The sequence below is a fragment of the Malaya genurostris genome, chromosome 3 (genome assembly GCF_030247185.1).
Source record: "Malaya genurostris strain Urasoe2022 chromosome 3, Malgen_1.1, whole genome shotgun sequence".
In the NCBI taxonomy this organism is placed as follows: Eukaryota; Metazoa; Arthropoda; class Insecta; order Diptera; family Culicidae; genus Malaya; species Malaya genurostris.
In genome coordinates this window covers 202,358,081-202,378,058 of record NC_080572.1, presented here as the reverse complement: position 1 = coordinate 202,378,058, position 19,978 = coordinate 202,358,081, and the positions used below count along the sequence as shown (strand labels likewise).

At 36.8% G+C, this 19,978-nt stretch overlaps 1 protein-coding gene across 1 annotated transcript in view; it reads right to left on the bottom strand.

Moving 5' to 3' along the window:
- Positions 1–11,752, bottom strand: part of LOC131438259 (neuroligin-4, Y-linked) — a 30,167-nt gene extending 18,415 nt beyond the window's left edge. The window contains exon 1 of the mRNA XM_058608136.1: positions 11,039–11,752. Within this exon, the coding sequence (XP_058464119.1) occupies positions 11,039–11,435 (397 nt within the window). The 5' untranslated portion in view covers positions 11,436–11,752. The remainder of the gene's footprint in view (positions 1–11,038) is intronic.
- Between the last annotated feature and the right edge of the window lie 8,226 nt (positions 11,753–19,978).

Below are 19,978 nucleotides of genomic sequence, written 5' to 3'. Positions count from 1 at the left end.
CGCAGATGGGCGCTCTCCAATCGTTTTCATCGAGCCTGGCGTCAAGGTAAATGCGACATATTATCGGGAAAGTATTCTGGAGGTTGCTTTGAAGCCGTGGGCAGACAAACATCTCGGTGGCAGACCATGGACGTTTCAGCAGGACTCGGCACCGTCTCACAAAGCTCGAGTGAACCAAGAATGGCTGAAAAACAACGTTCCGAACTTCAGCACGTCCACACAATGGCTCTCGAATTCACCAGATGCGAATCCAATGGATTATTCTCTTTGGGCCATTTTGGAGAGCAAAGTCCGAACTAAAAGATACACCAGTCTCGAGGTGCTGAAAAAAGTTATTGTCCGCGAGTGGGCCAAAATACCTGCAAGTCACATTCGGCCTAACGAAGCAACTCCTTCGCTCTCTCAAGTCATCAAGTCAAGGCAAAAGGTGGTCATATCGAGCAAAAGTGAATTGATTCTGAATTTTGTATTATTTTTACACATTTTGTACTTTGAATTAAGTAAAAGTAATTTTCCAAACTGAATTTATGGCCTTTTTAATTGGTTACACTTCGAGTGCCGGACCCTGTATTGTCCGGGATAATGTACGGAAGCTTTCAACCGACACTGTAATTGTATTTCTTTGTTGCATCACAACGAATACGGTAACCGATATGAAATCATTACTTAACTTTGTCTTATAGTGTGTCACTTTTTCATTGTCACATTTTGTTACGATGACCAGTTGGCGACTAAAAAGAGTCAATGCGAGCACTTCGTAAGAGTTAGATTACCGAGAAGTTACGTCGAAACTTATTGTAGCTTAGTATGATGAGATGTCAATTCGTAACATTATTTTGACTCCATTGTCACCATCATAATACGACTTGTTTCGTCGTATTTGTCATGCGACCATTATGCAGCATCTGTTTTATTTTTATTTTTAATGAACAAGTTACATGTGCTACTTGGGTTAATCGGCAAAGAAATTTCTCAGATTAGGAATTAGCTACGGGTTTGAGTCCCGTCTCTGCGTTAACATTTTCACAGTTTTCATTACATAATTGCATTCATATGTCAATTTTCAATCTGTTTTTCCCGTTAAATACTGATCAATGTGCAATAATGCTCGTCTGCTACAACTAACACTGATTTCATCTTTCCTCTGTGCTACAAAAACGATAAGAAAACATAAAATTCGCATTCTGGAAGTATTTTATGATTAGTAAATTTAATTCCATAAAAATACATATTAACAAGACAAAAAAAATTGCTAGCGTGAATTCGGTTTTCTGTTTTCCTTTTCAACTGCACAAGAAACACAGTAAAAGATCTGAACTCATAATCAACAAGAGGAATTCATGTCTTCATACTTTTACGACAACACTTTCGTGCTCATGACCTATTGCTGTGTACAACAATTTTGGTGCTGAATTAAAAATGCTAACCTTTCTGAGAGTAGCACGTTTCTCTATTATGCGGAACAAACTGTCGAGAAAAGTGGGACGAACAATTTGTTGAAACTCATGTTGCTTTCGATCGCATGCAGGATAAGTGTGATTTACGTTCTCAGTAGTACAATTAGACTGTAGTGCCGGGAGTTTTCCATAATCACTGAAAAGTCGACTAAGTATCCTGAAATGATCAATGATCTATAACGGCACTGGTTTGGAGTGATGCATTTAGTAAAAGTAAAAAGTAAGTCTAAAAAAAATCAAACACAATTCCTGTTTTATGAAAAAAATTCTGACTGATGTTATGACATCTCGATTAGTAAGCAGTAACAAGTTTAGAACAAAAAACAGTTTTCGAAACAAGTACGAAAATAAGCCTGGTCTCGTTAGCAATTAAAAGAACAAAATTTTCTAATAAGTAACAAAAAGAGAAAGAGTTTAGAAAGGAAATGTTGGTCGGGATGTTGTTCAAGTCAAATTTGTTGCTGTATTTCGGTTTGGACGACAAAATATAATAACGTTTCCTTTATGAATATGCAAATACTGAAACTTTCATACTTGTAGCTAGCGGTCCGTTTCAGTCTAATCCTTTGTGAATAAGTAATGTTCGTCCGATCAGATGTTTATGACCAGATGCATACTGATCAATAGCTCCTGGAACGTGCTTGAATATTCCGTTGACGTCGAAATTAAGTCGGTGGACGAATTATTTTGCTTCAATGTTGCCTTACCTTTGCCTTCGTTTAATTGTTTGCTTGTGATGATACATATTGGATTAACTCACAAATGTTCCAATGTGCAAAATTGAACCCAATGTGAATAGCTCTTGTCATTTTTTCAATTAGCAGATATTGTCGTTAATTTTTCTGTTCTGAAACTAACATACTATTTCCAGTTCTTTCCACTGATACTAGACATGAAAATATGCGGAGTTAGACGATGCCTTTCACGCAGCCCACCTGGGTTCGATTCCCAACCCCGTACATAAAGTCAGAAAGGTTTTCCTCTATAATCAAAACAAAAAAAAAACAATCCTTCTGTCATTTGCCTCAGAAAAACTTCTTCACCTTAATGTCTGAGGACAGAGGGCCACGTGTTGAGTTTTAAATCGACCACGTGGCTCGCTCAATTCCCTTTGCGCATCGTATTTCTCTTGTACTCTCTCGTATATGAGCAAACTATACCGGGTTGCCAGCATACATTTGATTATTTTGATGAGAAGTTTTATTACATTAATCAATCGCATGGGTTGGACATTACATGGATTCCAATGAATAATGAAAAAATATTCAACTTTCACAAAGATTGAATGTCTATGTGTTTGGCAGCCTTGTCTAGCCAATTTTATTTCTCTTTTTCAGAATGCTATCAGGAAACCAGAGCAAAAAAAATGCATTGAAACTGACTTTGTTTCCCAGAAAAATACAAGACTTTATTTTTATCGCGATAACATATATGTTTTATGTACTAATCGCATCTAAACTAAATTATCTAGACTTTGTCACCGAGCGTTCCAATTTTCAGCAGTTCTTTAGTCAGAAAAAAAATACAACACGACCGCTAAACTCAATAAATCATTCTGAAAATTTCACAGAATATTCTCAACTAAATTTCGAAGACATTTTCAGGTGGGTGTTTCTATATTCTGCACCGTTTCCAAGATAATTTAATTGAAACGGTAAAATAGCAAAAAACCTACCACTTTACGCCGTCCTCAGCCCTTAAATGCGAGGTTAAGAATCGAATCCAGGTAGACTGTGTGGCAAGCTATAACCATTCAGAATTTTCTTTTTACTGGATCTGGTTGTTATCTTTATCCGTGAAGAAGCGACTCTCATTACTATCCTGCAGTTGGTTCACAGATCGCTTATTCATCCATATTTTAACATTGTCACTTTTGAAGTATGACTTCTTGAGGACGACGAAACGTAAGTGAAGATGGATTATAGGAAGTTTCAGGGAATTTTTTTTTATAATAGCCGAAGTGATCCCTCTAGCAGGTTCAAAATCCTTTGGTAAATAAATTCTCATGAAAGTTTACTATCCGACAAGACATTTGCAACTGCAAACACAGATTTTCATGACAAGACTATGAATTCACAAATGTACCAATTGTGTTAGTTGAAAGTGTGGGACTTTGCCAGAAACTGTAAACAGGGATTAGTTCACAGTCGATACTATTCGGTAATTTATTCGCTGGAACATCACGTACCAAAAAAAACTATTGCTTTTGTTTATCAATTAGTGCCACATACATTTAGTGAAGTGAACGTGTTTAAATTCTTGTCAAGTGAAGAACTTTTGTGGGAAGTGTTTAAATATTTATCGGTCGCGACTTGTGACCTTTGGTTAAAGAGGGGATTTCTGCGTGGAAGACAAAAAACGAAAAGGTCTTTCCAAGAAATTTGAAAATTCCAAACTGCAAGTATTGTTGACCGAAGACAATACCCAAATTCAAAAACAAATGGCGGAAAGGTAAAATATTAATCGCCAAGCTATTTCTGATCATCTACACGTCATGGGAAAAATTTAGAATCTAAAACAATGGGTTTCTTATGATAAATAGCATGAAAAAAGAAAAACGGTGAACGCATTTTCGCTTTCACGAAATCTCTAACGACAGAAAATGATAAAATCGAATCAAGCATGGCTCGATAAATGACGATAAAATCACCCGCCATACTTCCAAGTCTTGGCCCCTTTTCGGCTATCACTTGTTTCCATCGATGTTTTACGAACTTGTTGAGCAGCGCTTCACTAGTTATGAATATGTAGCTTTATGACTGGATCGTATCAAAAGATTAACGACTACTATTCGTAAGTAGGTAAGCAAAGCCAAGACTTTGCATTACATTTCTTTTTCCGGATTTGTCCTTTCTGTTTCAACAGACTTCGCAGCCGACTCATACCGTACAGAATAATAGTTCTACGATTCTACTGATACTAAGAATCCTTCGATGCACGAGCGTAAGACAACTGGCTCGTAAGCTCAGCGCCCTATGCATTGAACCGCCAACCCGGTCTGAAATGGAAAAATGCATAGATCTCGAAGCAACCATTTTGAACAAATTATCTTGAAGCTAATACTTACAATCATCATGTATTTCCATTTTGTGTACTTCGAACATTTAAGCTCACAATGGCCCGAGCATTGAAGTTGAAGTTTTGGCTTGATTTGACAAGGTGTCACTACCGCGAAGAACTCTTTATCAAAACCAAATTGGAATAATTGTGTCTTATTTGTACGTTTCGTCTTCAACTCATCAGTGCATTAGCAGTTTATGCTGAACTGCTAATGTTACCTAGTGGTTCAACATAAAGCTCCTATAAAAATCTTATTTATATTCATTAGATTCGTCATATGAATCGTATGCATCGTATAATCCAAAGAAGACTGATAATCTCTATGTACGTGAATCTCTATGTACGTAAAGTCTACATAAGCGTAACCATAATCAAATTGATAAGAATGTGATAAATCATTCAGTAAAAACCATTCAAGCGAAGAGGTTGTGTTTCGATTATACTGCACGTGAGTTAACAGTTGCAGGTAGTTAAAACTGTTGGTGCTAATAGCCAAGGCAATATTCGGGGCGTTTCCCGACTGGAAAGCTAGTAACGAAGACCATCCCGTTCATACGCACAGAGGTGTAGAGACACAGAGGTGCGAGCGCATAGAAGTGACGAGTCACAGAGGTGCCATCGCATAAAGGTGCGAAGACGAAGGGGTGCAAAGGCACAGACGACCTTGAGCAACCCAGTACTGATCTACCAGATACCAGAATTTGTACACTGCGTAGCATCGAAAGAGACGACATATATCGTGAGTTTAGCACTGCAAGGACCACATTTGATCGCCACCAAGAGCAACAGCATTGTACCTGGGGTCAGGTACAGGCAGCACATGAAGTTCAGTGGTGACCACAACGACTTCACGTCGTTCTTTACGATAGAGGAACAAAGACAACAGCAACAAGGTAGATTTAATTTTATTAAATTTTTATAAAAAGCCGTATTTGAAAACAAAAACTGTGCCTTGTCAAATTCACAAACCAATCCAGGAACTAGCACAAGAAAAGACAATAATCCCGTGGGCTCCGTTTCACAGCCACCATCAGGATTACTGAAGTTTTCGGAAATTGTAGAATGGATTTTCGCAACATTCAAGATTAATGAACCTCTAAAGACCATCATAACGGCATTCCTACCAATAGCTAGAACATTTTTGAAACAGTTATCAGCTCAATGGCCAGTTATCTCAGGTTTTGTATCATTCGATGGATAATTTTTCTTCCGCCGCAAATGATCCAATCACTGTCCTGCAGTGGAATTGTCGAAGCATCATGCCAAAACTTGATTCATTTAAAGTTTTGTTGCATAGTAAAAAATGTGATGTATTTGCTTTGTGCGAAACATGGCTTACATCAAACATAGCCTTAAATTTTAATTACTTTAACATTATACGTCTCGATAGAGACTCTCCGTATGGTGGAGTGCTTTTAGGAATTAAGAAATGTTATTCCTTTTATAGATTAAACATTCCTTCGACTTCTAGTATAGTATGTTGCTTGTCAAATAAACATTAAAGGAAAGGACATTTGCATTGCTACGGTATATATTCCTCCAAGAGCTCAAGTTGGACAACGACAGCTTAATGAAATGGTCGAAGCCCTCCCTGCTCCACGATTGATTCTGGGAGATTTCAATTCGCACGGAATGATGTGGGGTTCCGTTTACAATGACAATTTTAGCATGACGGTATTAAATATGGGTAGCATGACACGGATTCCAAGACCTCCTGCACGTCCAAGTGCATTAGATTTATCTCTTTGCTCGACTTCAATTCGACTAGATTGCACCTGGAAAGTATTTCCTGATTTACATGGTAGCGATCATTTACCAATCATCATCTCAATTAGCAGTAACAAAGGCATTGATAATTCATTTAATATTCCATATGATTTGACAAAAAATAATGACTGGATTAAATACCAAAGTAGTATCTCAAGTACCTTGAACTCAATGGAAGAGCTCCCCCCACTTGAAGAATGTGACTTCCTCGTTTGTTCGATTCTGGAGGCCGCAGAGTAGGCCAAAACCAAACGATTTCTTGGCCCATCGTCTAACAGAAGGCCTCCAAACCCTTGGTGGGACAAAGAGTGCTCAGATGCTAAACACGCGAAACAAAATGCTTTCAAGACGTTTTTAAAACGAGGAGGAGGAACTCGTCAGAATTTTGAAAAATTCTTGACTTTAGAAACCAAGTATAAGAGCATACTTCGGGCCAAGAAATATTGGAGACATTTTGTCGAGGGTTTGTCAAGAGAAACCTCAATGAGCACTCTTTGGAATACGGCCAGACGAATGAGGAATCGTAACGTAGGAAATGAGAGTGAGGAATCCTCGAATAGATGGATATTTGATTTTGCGAGGAAAGTTTGTCCATATTCTGTTCCTACGCATAGCATTATTAGGGAGTCTTCTCCAAATGATGATTCTATTGATAGCTCCTTTTCAATGATGGAATTATCCATAGCACTCATGTCTTGTAACAATAACGCTCCTGGGTTGGACAGAATTAAATTCAACTTGGTGAAGAATCTGCCCGACCTCGCAAAAAGACGTTTGTTGGAACTGTTCAACAAGTTTCTTGAGCAAAATATTGTCCCACCTGACTGGAGGCAAGAGAAAGTTATCGCCATTCAAAAGCCGGGTAAACCAGCTTCCAATCACAACTCATATAGACCGATTGGAATGTTGTCCTGCATCAGAAAATTGTTCGAAAAAAATATTCTACGACGTCTCGACACTTGGGTCGATACGAACGGTTTGTTGTCAGATACTCAGTTTGGTTCCCGTAGGAATAAAGGGACGAATGATTGCCTTGCATTACTTTCGTCTGACATACAAATTGCCTTCGCTCAAAAACAATAAATGGCATCTGTATTTTTAGACATTAAAGGAGCATTTGATTCAGTTTCCATTGATGTTCTTTCAGACAAGCTCCACCAATATGGACTTCCACCGGTTATAAATAATTATTTGCACAACCTCTTGTCAGAGAAGTGCATGTATTTTTCACATGCCGATTTTGCAACAATCAGAATTAGCTACATGGGTCTCCCGCAAGGCTCATGCCTCAGTCCGCTCCTGTATAATTCTATGTAAACGACATTGACAGCTGTCTAGTAACCCCATAGACACTAAGACAATTGCAGATGATGGCGTGGTTTCAGTTAATGGACCCAAAGCTATTGGTCTGCAAAAATCATTGCAAGATACCTTAGATAACTTGTCCGTTTGGGCTGTTCATCTTGGTATCGAATTCTCTGCAGAGAAAACAGAGCTGGTCGTCTTTTCAAGAAAGCATGATCCCGCGCAGCTTCAGCTTCATATAATGGGAAGAATGATCCAACAGGTTTTGACTTTCAAATACCTCGGGGTGTGGTTTGATTCCAAATGCACGTGGGGAGGACACATTAGGTTTCTGATAACAAAATGCCAACAAAGAGTAAATTTTCTTCGAACAATGATAGAATCTTGGTGGGGTGCTCATCCGGAAGATCTAATAAAATTGTATCTGGCAACGATACTTGCAGTGATGGAATATGGATGCGTTTGCTTTCGTTCCGCTGCAAACTCTCATATTATCAAACTTGAGCGAATTCAGTATCGTTGTTTGCGAATTGCTTTAGGCTGCATGCACTCGACACATACAATGAGTCTTGAAGTTCTGGCGGGAGTTATTCCATTGAAGGATCGTTTTTGGAAGCTTTCGTCGCGACTGCTAATAAGATGTGAGGTACTGAACCCCCTAGTTATTAATAACTTCGAAAGGCTAGTTGAGCTTCAATCTCAAACAAGATTCATGACAGTATATTTGAACCATATTTCACAGGAAATCAATCCTTCAAGATATATTCCTATTCGTGACACCCTCCTAAATGTCCCTGACTCAACTCTATTTTTCGACACATCCATGCAGCGCGAAGTGTGTGGAATCCCGGAACACTTACGCTCGATGGAAATTCCAAAAATATTTTCAAGTATGTTCAGGCATATTGACTCTGAGAAAATGTTTTACACGGACGGATCGCGAATTGAAGCAGGCTACTGGGTTTGGTATGTTCAACAATAATGTTTCGGCCTCATTTAGGCTTCAAGAACCTGCATCTGTTTATATAGCAGAGCTAGCAGCAGTTCATTATAGTTTGAGTGTAATCGTCACATTATCTCCAAACCATTATTTTCTCTTCACAGATAGTCTGAGTGCAAATGAAGCCATTCGTTCAAACGCTGCTGGCAAAAATGAACCGTTTTTCTTGGGCAAAATAAAACAGTGCCTGAACGACATATTGAACAATAATTATCAAATCACAATAGTTTGGGTCCCGGCTCATTGCTCCATTCCAGGCAATGAAAGAGCCGATATTTTAGCCAAAGGTGGTGCTATTGAGGGTGAAATTTCTAAAAGACCGATTGCTTTCAACTAATTCTATAGCGCGTCTCGCCAAAGAACATTTGCCAGCTGGCAAGCTTCTTAGGATAAAGATGATCTGGGTCGGTGGATGCACTCAATTATTCCTAAAATATCGACAAAGGCATGGTTCAGGGGACTGGATGTGAGTAGGGACTTCATTCGTGTGATGTCCAGGCTCATGTCCAATCACTACACGTTAGATGAACATCTCCTTCGAATTGGACTTTCCTAAACTAATCATTGCGCTTGTGGCGAAGGTTATCGCGATATTGTTCATGTCGTTTGGACATGCGTGGAGTATCGCGATGTCAGATCTCAACTAATACATTCCTTGCGTACTCAAGGTAGACTATCCAATGTCCCAGTTCGCGACATTCTTGCTTGTCGTGACCTTCCTTACATGAAACTTCTTTATTATTTCAATAAGTCCATAGGAGTTCCAATTTAAATTTTATTTTATGTTAGACTGTTTTCTCTTCCATGAGTTCAACCATTAGCCAACTATATGATATTGAATAAAAGTGATGAACTGATACAAACAAGCTTGAAATAGTTATAAGATCATGTACAATATAAATGTATTTTATTTAATGTAATTTTAAATAGCAACTTGCTTGATAAAAACTAATGAATACCAACATACTAATATGATATTCGAAATGTATTAGGTTTAGAGTACTATGTATTGTGGATGCCACGGCGAAGAAAAACTTATGTATATTCCTTATGAAATAAACGTATTTATGAGAAAAAAAAGAATGTGATAAAATTTAAACTAGATGAAACTTATTCTGTTACATAGTTTATATTCATTGAATATGTCATATAGTTTGTACGCAGATGTTTTTTTCCAAAAAATAAACTTGAAAACTTATAACCTTTAATGAAAGTGCACATAAAATCAAAAAGAACCTCAATAAGTTATGAATTTTCATAGCTATTCTGAAATTGTAAAAATATCATACAAAAGTTTGGCGAAGAGTTGATGAAATTTGTTACGATATAATTTCAATAGTCATTAGATTTGTCGTGTGGATCGCATGCAGATTATATTTTAATGGAAGTCATATGAAAACTTACAACCTTTATTGGAAGCGTACATGAAATCTTAATCTTTTGATTACATTTCTCCACCGCCAGTAACAATAAATTTATCATAAAAGTATAAATATCCTTTATCGTTGCTTTTTTTTAATAGAATTGTTTATTTCGGTTCATTTGCGCTTTGGCTTAACGTGGCTGTTTATCAATCGTTACTTTTTGCCCAGTCGGTGGGCGCGGCTGGCGTACCTTATTTTTTATGGGATACTGAAGGTTTTTGTCAATATTTAAGTATTTTACTAAAAACCTGCTGTTACGAAAAATCATTAAAATAATATGTGGTTTTTCCGTATTCGTGTATTTTAGAAAAATGTCTCAAAACGAAAAATTTTCACTGTTTCGATGAACAGATGCTAAAGCTTATAGCGACGCGAAAACTCGAAGCGAATGTTCCTATTTTCAGAGAGACAGCAGATCTCACTCCAACTAAAAGTTTTAGTATATGAGCTGACTGAGATGAATGGGAGTACGTTATCCTAGTTTAAATCTTCAAAATATATTAAAATATCTCTATAGAAACAAAACAACAAATTATAGTTAATTTTCTGATTAAAAATTCCATCTTTACGAAAGCATCAATTGTTTTAAAATTACATGTTCACTAAAACATCAATTGAAGGCAAGCAAACTCTAAAACGCACTCACATCACTAAAAGTTCACAACCTTGAATGCAAGTTACAAAAGAATTATTTTAACAATTTCAATCGAGTACAGATTAGAATTTACACAGTAACTGGCCTAAAACAAATGAAAGTAGATATTCAGTTAACGATCAATTTTCTCGATGTTCTAAAATAAATTGTTCCACTAAAAAATTAAATTATGCCAATGAAGCCAAATCAATGAAAAGTGTCTGTTGTTAAAAAAATTAGAATTTCATCCATTGTCTTGCTTCCATATTGACTTTTCAAAAACAAATAATTGCGTCATTAGTTTAACGCTACAGTGTTCCACTTAGTAACTACCGTACGATTCTTAAGGAATAAAATTTGAAAAATAGGTTGCAATAAAAAAACTACTCACAATCTGGTACGTAGATGTTCAGAAACAGACAGTCTTCATCGTACTGCATCTCGCCTTCATTGGCCGACTGGATCAGTTCCATGAACAATTGATTGTGCCGTCGGTGAGAGCTCCTGGCCGATGACCAGCACTGCTTCTCGAATGTGGAAGCATTTTTGACGCCCTCCCAGCTCGGTAGATTATCAACGACCGGACGTGAAAAACGTTTTTCCCCAGTAGGCGCCTGGGCGTAAGGAATGCCCAAGTATCCGATCACTCGTTGGGTTCTGAACATTTTGACGAATGTGCCCATCACTGTTCCCTGCTCGGGAATATCTACCTTGGGTGGATCCCTGGACATACATTGTTGAACTAGGATTAATGTCAGAAGCATTAAAACCAATCGATTATTCGTCATTGCTCTTCGTAGAGTCGAACCTTTTAAATCTGATTTTCATATGCACACTGACACACACTATATTCAAAAATTTGATTCACTGGCTGTTCTACTCTTCGGTTCTAACTGCGGCTTCGGTCATAAACGAATTCGCTTGGAAATGGGAACAACAGCACCGAATAGCATGAAGCACGGCACTAGCACTACAAGTCGATGCGAGAAACAGACTGGTAACCTAAAAACAATACTGGAGCAGTAATCCTATGGTTTGCTGAAATGGATCCTCTAAACACTTGACAGGAGCCGGGGAACTTGAACAGTTTTGCTCCTGGTCAGGCCGAGCGTTGAACGACGAATGAAAAGTCCGACCTGCACGGAATTTTCACTAGTCTAAGACCGTAAAGGAGTGATTGTGAGATATAGAAGAATGGGAAAACCTAGCCAGAGTCACGCGAAGGAGCAAGCGACCCTAACTTCGGGAAAATGAATGGTATTCAGATTTTCGTGTAGGTAAACCACGGCGCTACGTTAGGGAAAACGTTGTGTTCGGTGTAGTGCTATGCTTTTTCGCTATTCCTTGGTCTGCTACTCAGCTAGGATATGAATGTTGGGTTCCGCGGGGGAAATCTGTTAGGCCGTGTCACTGAACGGATTCGCAGAGTACATTGACGGTTTGATTTTGTAAACCTGATAAAACAAAGCACGTGATATGAGATAAGTGCTTCCCCCTTACAATTCTGTATTGTTTTTTCCTTTCTCTACAGAAAGGACATAGAATTGTGGGGAAACCGAAAATGTCTGTCAGTAAGCTTGTGTGTCTCCTTTTCAAAGATTCCCCCCCCTCCCCGTTCAATTATATAAGTCATAGGCCGAGCTTAAGTCCAATCCGTTTTCAACAAACTTAGACTCATTTTTTAAGCTTCTGGAGATAATAGTAACGGATTTCAATATTTTTTCAATAGAGATTACTCTATTATCTGATAGTTTTTTTGACAGTGTAAAGAGACGTTTCTACTCAGTATCGTTTGACAAATCATCATGAATAGGTTAGCTCCAGAACAACGCTTTGAAATCGTGGAAATTTTGTCTTCAAAATCAGTGTTCGATTAGAACTGTTTAAGGAGCACTTCATGGATTTTATGGTGTACATAATCGTCCATCTGAGACCACCATCAAGAACGTAATTACCAAATTTCGGTCTACGTCCACTCTTTTGGATGCCAACTGCAAACTGACCGCCCAAAACGTCAACCGATCGTTGCAAAGTCTTGGCATTACATTCCTTTTGTGGAATTTGGCCTTTCTGTTTCAACAGACTTCGCAGCCGATTCTTAGTGTACAGAATCATTGCATGGCTAGTACTATGGATCCTACTGACACTAAGAACCCTTCCAGGTCGGGGCTCGAACATACGACAACTGGCTTGTAAGACCAGCGTCCTATGCACTGAACCGCCAACCCGGGACAAAACCGATCGTTGCGTCATCTGCATATCATAGTCGGTGTTATCAGATATATGTTATCAGATTTATATGGAATGTGTGAAAATTTACAAGTCAATCGTGTGAAATACTGAAATTCTAAAATTGGTCTGTAGCAAACCCATCCGCGAGTGTTTATTTTATTTTAATTTTTCAGTGTCATGTGCCATCTAGCGTTGTATACAGCAATGCGAACAGGAGAAGCAGGATACCGGTGAGATCGTTCCGTAGAGATATTTAACGTTGTTCTTATTTACAATGTCTTATTTGATTTCTTCTCACTGAGAATAGGCCTAGACTAAACTCCGTCGTTTGTTCGGGGAACGTTTGATCAATGGATCTATTTTTATTCGAGTCCAACGCTAAGATTGAGACACGCGCGTGAAGTTTATAACTGTGCAGATATTTATTGCGACCGTGCTTAACAAAAACGTATGTAAATATAGTTTAGACTGCGAGGAGGATCCGTTTGGTATTTTATTATTTTGGTTAGGAAGTAGATATCGACATTACTTCGTATCGCGTAAGGCGTTGTTATTCTATTAATGGCAATCGAGTGATATCTTACCAGTATTACGGCTGTCTATTGAATAAAAAAACAGAACACAATGAATTAAATGTATGAATTGACAGTGAACCTCCCGGCAGCCGTCTCACAGTCCAAAACTGGAAAAAGACGGTCAAAAGTCTGTACTGACTTTCACTGATTTTTAAGAGCTACCGTGTGTTCGAAGAAGTTTTACAAGGTTATATTACGCTTCTTTTGAAAGTGGCACCTTAATTTTTGTTAAATTTTTGTAGCACCAATTTCGAAAAAAAAAATTTTTTTTTAACCAAAAATTTTTATTTTTCTATCTCATTTTGAAGAAAAAAACATTTGAAGTATTTTTGCTGAAGATATAAATAGAGTGAAAAAATTATTTTTTGAGATATATTCACTTTATTTTAAAAACATTTTATTTATGTATCTACGTAGAATCTACCTCTATTACCTAAGTATCTACTACAAAGTGCGCGTAAACACGCATAAACATGCTTATGCTTGCACGCTCAACTTAAGCCAATTGTTGGGATTTTTATTTTGTTTGCTTTTTGACAATTAACAATATTATAAAAAATCTAAGTGGAACACGATGCAATTTTTTTAGGCCTTTTCAAAGTGGGTTTTTAATATCGAAAATCCGAAAAATTATCAAAAGTTCAACACATATTAAAAAATGGAAAAATGTTTTCCAATCAAAATATGAAAAAGTATTGCAAAAGTACAATCCTTCTTTTAAGATGATATATTGATCGTGCGACGCTCACTTAAAGATGTTCGAAGCAGCTCATACCGGTGAGCAGCACTAATCGGAATCATTTTGGTAAGCAAAAAAAAGGTCTCACTATTTCCTAACGCTCTGTAAATGTTGGTGCTAAACTGCGATCAATTTCGAAAATCTGTGATCGATTTCAGAATCTGTGAAAATCTGTGCCATTTTTTAAATATGTGCAAAAAGTTGAAAATCTGCTACTGCTTACCAGTGCGGTGAATTGGTGAGCTGCGGTTCTTTTAAAAAGAGCTGTGAGCTATCAGCTCCCTTTAAAGATTCGATTCACTGGAATAGCTCAGGAGCGAATTGCCCATCTCAACGCTGCACTGCAAAAGTGAGTTACAGAAATAGCTGGTTTCAGTATGGCCATAGTGAAAATGAGTCACACGAATAGAACTCAGGATATTCTTATTATAAAATAAATTGGATTAGGAATATAATTTCCTAAAAGTATTGTAAAAGTTTGCTGCATTAAGTTGCATATTTCGTTTCGGTACAAGGTTTCCTAGGTAAAAATAGGTAAAATGATGCATAACATTTTTAGAAAAGAATAAACCTGTGCAGCAAACCTTCTACAAAATTATGGGATTTTATATTTTCTACAATTATTCCAAACAAAAATGTAAAAAAAAATAACTTGAAACAAGTTATGATTAGAAAACTAGGTTTAAGGGGGTTGTCATAATTCAATAACTAAAACTAACTTTGGAATGGCCTAAAAAAAGTTCCATCGAGTTCCACTTAGAATTTTTTTTATAGTATTGAGCATATCTTATCCTATAAATTTTGTAAAAATCAGCTGCATAAAGTTGCATATTTTGCTTCGGTGTAAGGTTTTATCATAGGTAAAAAAAAGGTAAAATGTTGTATAACTTTGCCAGGAAACAACAAACCTATGCACTACCTTCAAAAAAAATATGTGATTTTTTATTTTCTACAATTATTCTAAACAAAGTATGCATAAAAAAATAACTTGAAACAAGGTATGAATAAAAAATTGATTTTAAGGGGGTTGCCACAAAAACGCTTTGTATATCCGAAACGGTGTGACTTACACTTTTGGTATAATTGACAAAGTAAATTATTTTTAATTGTTCTAAAAGTTTGTTGAAGAAAAAAATTTTCTATCTCTTCAGAAAAAAAAGTTATGGTTATATTTTTTGTCAAAGTAGGCCATGAACAATTAGGGATATGATGAAATTACGCGGTATATATTTGTAAATAATTTCTTAAAAGCAACTATATGCTTTAAAAGAACGGTTTGGCAGCTACTGATTTATGTCCACGTTTTCATTGATTCGAACCACTGTGCGTCTGTCTGGAGTTTAGGAGTTTCGGAAGAATTTTCGTATTTTAGTAGGAAGCACATATTAATACAAAACGCGATAAAATTGCAACGTGTTCTCGGTAGCCGGCTACCCAGAGCAATTAACACGTGATAATATTATTCGAAAATTTACTAACAAACATATCCTTTCTGTAATGCACGTGGAAATGCAGAGGATTCCTCGGTTTCTAGTAGTAACATGCATTGAACTAACAACCTTCCTAAGTGAATCTGAATTCGGATGGAACCGGCGTCGGTATTGATCAGAATGCAGGGATCAATGCAGTTTACACAATGTTAAACTACGTGCTATTCCCAAGCAAGTTGTTCCAGGAAAACATTTTGCAAGTTTAATTGGCTCTGATCAATAACGGAATAGCAACACACGCGCAGTCTTTAAGGATAATGTTTATGGTAATAGTAACTCATCATTTCAATTTGTTTTTTATTAAATCAAAATGCCTTGATCAGAAATAAGTTTCCTTCAAACCAAAAAATTTGAAAAAAGTTCTTGTTTTCAAAATTTTCAGTTGAGTAGCCATACAAAATCTTGCAATATTTTAGAAAATCATTGTATTTTTGTAAACAGAAGTAGTGAAATGTAAATTTTAATTTTTGTTGGACTGTTCTCGAAGTGTGTTTAATATTTTATCACTTTTTTGTCAGATAAATTTGGATCCCGTGATCGTTTTTATAAACCCAATAAGAAATGTAGTTGATTTCATTCCACTCGGTGGCGTTTTTATCTGGTGAATTGCTATTTTTATACTTGCGAAAATATGAAAAATCATGAAGGAAAACTAAAACAAAGGGTTGCTATGGCCTATTCCCAAAAATTCTACCAACTGTTAAAAATATAGCCAAAAACGCAACCATTCGGCATAATTTGTTACCGGCTTATAACAGTGTAAAAAGAGCTTCGGCGTAACAACACACTATTGGCAATCTAACGCAAAACTAATTTTACCTGACGCGCCATCTAAGTTTCATTATTTGAACCTTTCTTAGGATGACGATTGAGTTTTACACGGGCTCTTACAGGGACTTAATGTAATTTCAATTATATTGTAGAATTTTAGGATCTGTTACAAGGCCTGTTCATTTGAAAATGTAAGAAAATTATTTTCTTTTATTTCGTGTAATCATTTTTGATTTCATACGATGATATGTACACAAATATCGAGATCCGGAATTTTAGGTCGGCCATTGCTTTCACATTGCTTCTTCTGTGAAGAATAGAGTAGGGGAAAGTATTATAAAGCGTCTCTGCTGGCCAAAACGTTCCTCTTCTTTTTGCCTTTCTCACATGAAAGGTTATGCAATCACTGTGAAAACCGACTTTTGAACCGAGGCCTGGAGAGCGAGTGTCATATATCATACGACTCAGTTCGTCGAGTAAGCAAAATGTCTATATGTGTGTGTGTGTGTATTTGTGTGTGTATGTATGTATGTAACATTTTTTTGCACTAACTTTTCTCAGAGACGGTCAAATGAAAGGTATCATAGTCCCATACTAAACTGCCAAACTGCCAATCGGTAATCATTGTCAGTAGATGGCCAAACATTATTTTAGCTTTCCTTGTTCTTGTTTTTCTTATGAATGACCGAAGATTATAGCCATAGACTCAAAAATGGATCCCAATCACTTTTCTTGAACCAACTTCGATTATACCGGTTCCCATATTCCGGCTTCGGAAGTACCGTTCTCGTTTCCTCAGAGATGGCCCAACCGACCTGAGTACTGTTTCACTCTGTAGGTTATGCTAGTTTATGGACAATTCTTTTTGTTTTTCAAGAATCAAAGAAAATTATTTTGCAAAATACAGCACATTTATACATGTGAATATGTGAGATATGAGAAAGGCATCATTACACCACTAAGTGAATTAAAAAAAGGTTTTTAAGTATTCAAATCTTTTCTAAACAAAAAGTTTTATCATTAACACTATCTTTTCCTAAGATTTTTCTGCTATGCAAGATTGACAGTTGTCGTTTGCTGGAAAATATAAAAAAAGCTAAAAATATCATTAGGCAGCTTTTCGATGTAAGGTTTTGCTTGGACTATACAATCATTTCAACCGTATAAAACGTCTTATGGTCGGTTGCTGCTTAGTAATGAACTTTTAGCAGGGTTATTGTCTCTATTTACAGTATAAAAATCCAGAAAAACAAAGCCATTTCTTTGATATACGAAATTTTCTCATAACTGTCACTCTGCGGGCATTATGCCCCACCTTTCATTCAACAGTATGCTTCGAGTTAAAATATTGTTTTAAAGATTTATAACGGTTATTAAAACAAAATGTAGCCGTGGCAGGTTCAAAAATATTGGTTTCCAATAGTAATTAATTGATTATGCAATTGATTTCTGATGCAAATAATATCTTCTTTATTTGCTTCTCTTCTATATCGACATTTCATGTGCCATATTGCATCATTGTTGTAGGCATACCACTGATTTGTTGGGAGGCATATTATACGGTTGCTGGGGCATTATGCCTACGGCAAGCGAAAAAACTCATTCTGTTCGATTTGGAGAATGTGCTTGTAACAATCAATTCTCATCACTTCTACCGAAATCATTGAAAATTATGTTCCTCAGGCGTATTGCAAAAAATACCTAAATTCTCGAAAAAAATATGTCAGTACATTTAGAAATATCTCAGTGTGCTCGTAAGGAGAGTATATTATAACACTTTATCCTAAATAAGCATATACCTGTAAACAAGAAGTAGGGTAAGGGTACCCCCGTTCATCTCAGCTCCAGTAGCCATCTCATATGCAAAAACCCATTAGTTAGAGTAAGATCTGCTGTCTCTGTTCGATAGATTGTCTTTCAGGGTAAGATGCAAACAGGCGTATTCACTTTGAGTTATCGCGTCGCTATAACAGCAATGTTGAATAAGTTTCAAACTATTTTTTCACTGTTTTCACTGTTATTTTTTAAGTATTCACTGTTAGCGCATCGCATTCACTCTGACAGATTTGCTTTAATCAATTGGAACTAACTCGCATTCACGCCTTGACGCTTCGCGTTACGCATGCACTCTGACAGCAACCTTAGAGTTGAAGCAAAGATATTGTATCCGATTTTATCACAATTCGTTGATTGAATGTCGAGTATTCGGCAAAATATTATGACGACTCTACTAATTAAATGACTATTACTACAATAGTCCTATTTCATTTTTTTAAATTTAAATAGGGTGCAACATATCCGTGCATGAGTTCTAATTCAAAACGAATTGGGATGTTTTTTGTTAATTAAGAATGTAATTTCATCGTTTTGGCCCAGTCTATATCAACTGTTCTTCCATTAGATCAGTTTGAAAAAGGTAATCAAAAATTACGTGCTGAAGAAGAATGCAAGAATTAGCCTGGATGTAATACTGTAGAAAGAGGTTCAAAATCAAAATCCTGAATGCCATATTTTAGTTCGACCTTAGAGAAATTGGAATCCCAGAGAAGGTTATAAAACTCGAGTCCTATCTGTTAGGAATACTTTTTCATAATTTTTTATCATATTGAAAATTTTCTGTTGTAAACTGATCGATATTTAAGCGTCTTTCGTTGCAACGATATGATTCTTTGAAAGTCGTCGATGGTGGTGCAGCCTGGTAGATTTTTTTGTAAGTCCGACATCCCTCAGCTACTTCTTGGACTGACATTGCCAGGCGTGGTCCGTGCAGGTGGTAACCATACCTGAAATATACTAATTACATGAAAAATTATTTTTGGGTAAATAGGCTAATTAACTATTAACGATTCCAAGAGCAAAGCACTAGTTGTATCATCAAAATGGAATCGCTACTGTATTTACGAATCCTTTCGTCATCGTTCTCATAAATAAACTACTAACATCACCCGGAGTGGAGTCCCCCCATCCTTTGTCACCGTTAGTGTTTTTCGCGTGCTTAATACTCACCCAGTCAGAAAGGAAACTAGCACCCAAATTAGCATATTTGCGATACGATCACTTTCAAACAAAGGGGAAAAACGAGAGTGAAACAAATACACTGAAAGCGGGCCTGGCAGTACAACACCCATGGAGAGGGAAAAATTCTGAAATCACAACAAACTTTGAACACGGTGCAATAGCAAGGTAAATAAATATGCAGACCGGACTACCGGCAATGGTTTGTGTGGACGACAACGGAAAAACGACCCTAAGACGACGACATCAGTCAAGGATTTTTTCATGTGGTTTTACTACTTTTGTCGATGCTTGTACTTCTAGGTTTGTTGGATATATATTTTTTTTTGATTAGGTAGCCATATTGCTTAGATTTGGATTACGTGCAATAAACTTACTTTAGTAGAGTTCCATCAGTAGACAAGATTTCACCAAAGAAGATTTTGACGTTACAGTGATTTCCATCTTTTTCACTCCATCATTTTTCTTAAGTATTTACAGTACGGAGTAAGTACAAGGCGTCAACCGAG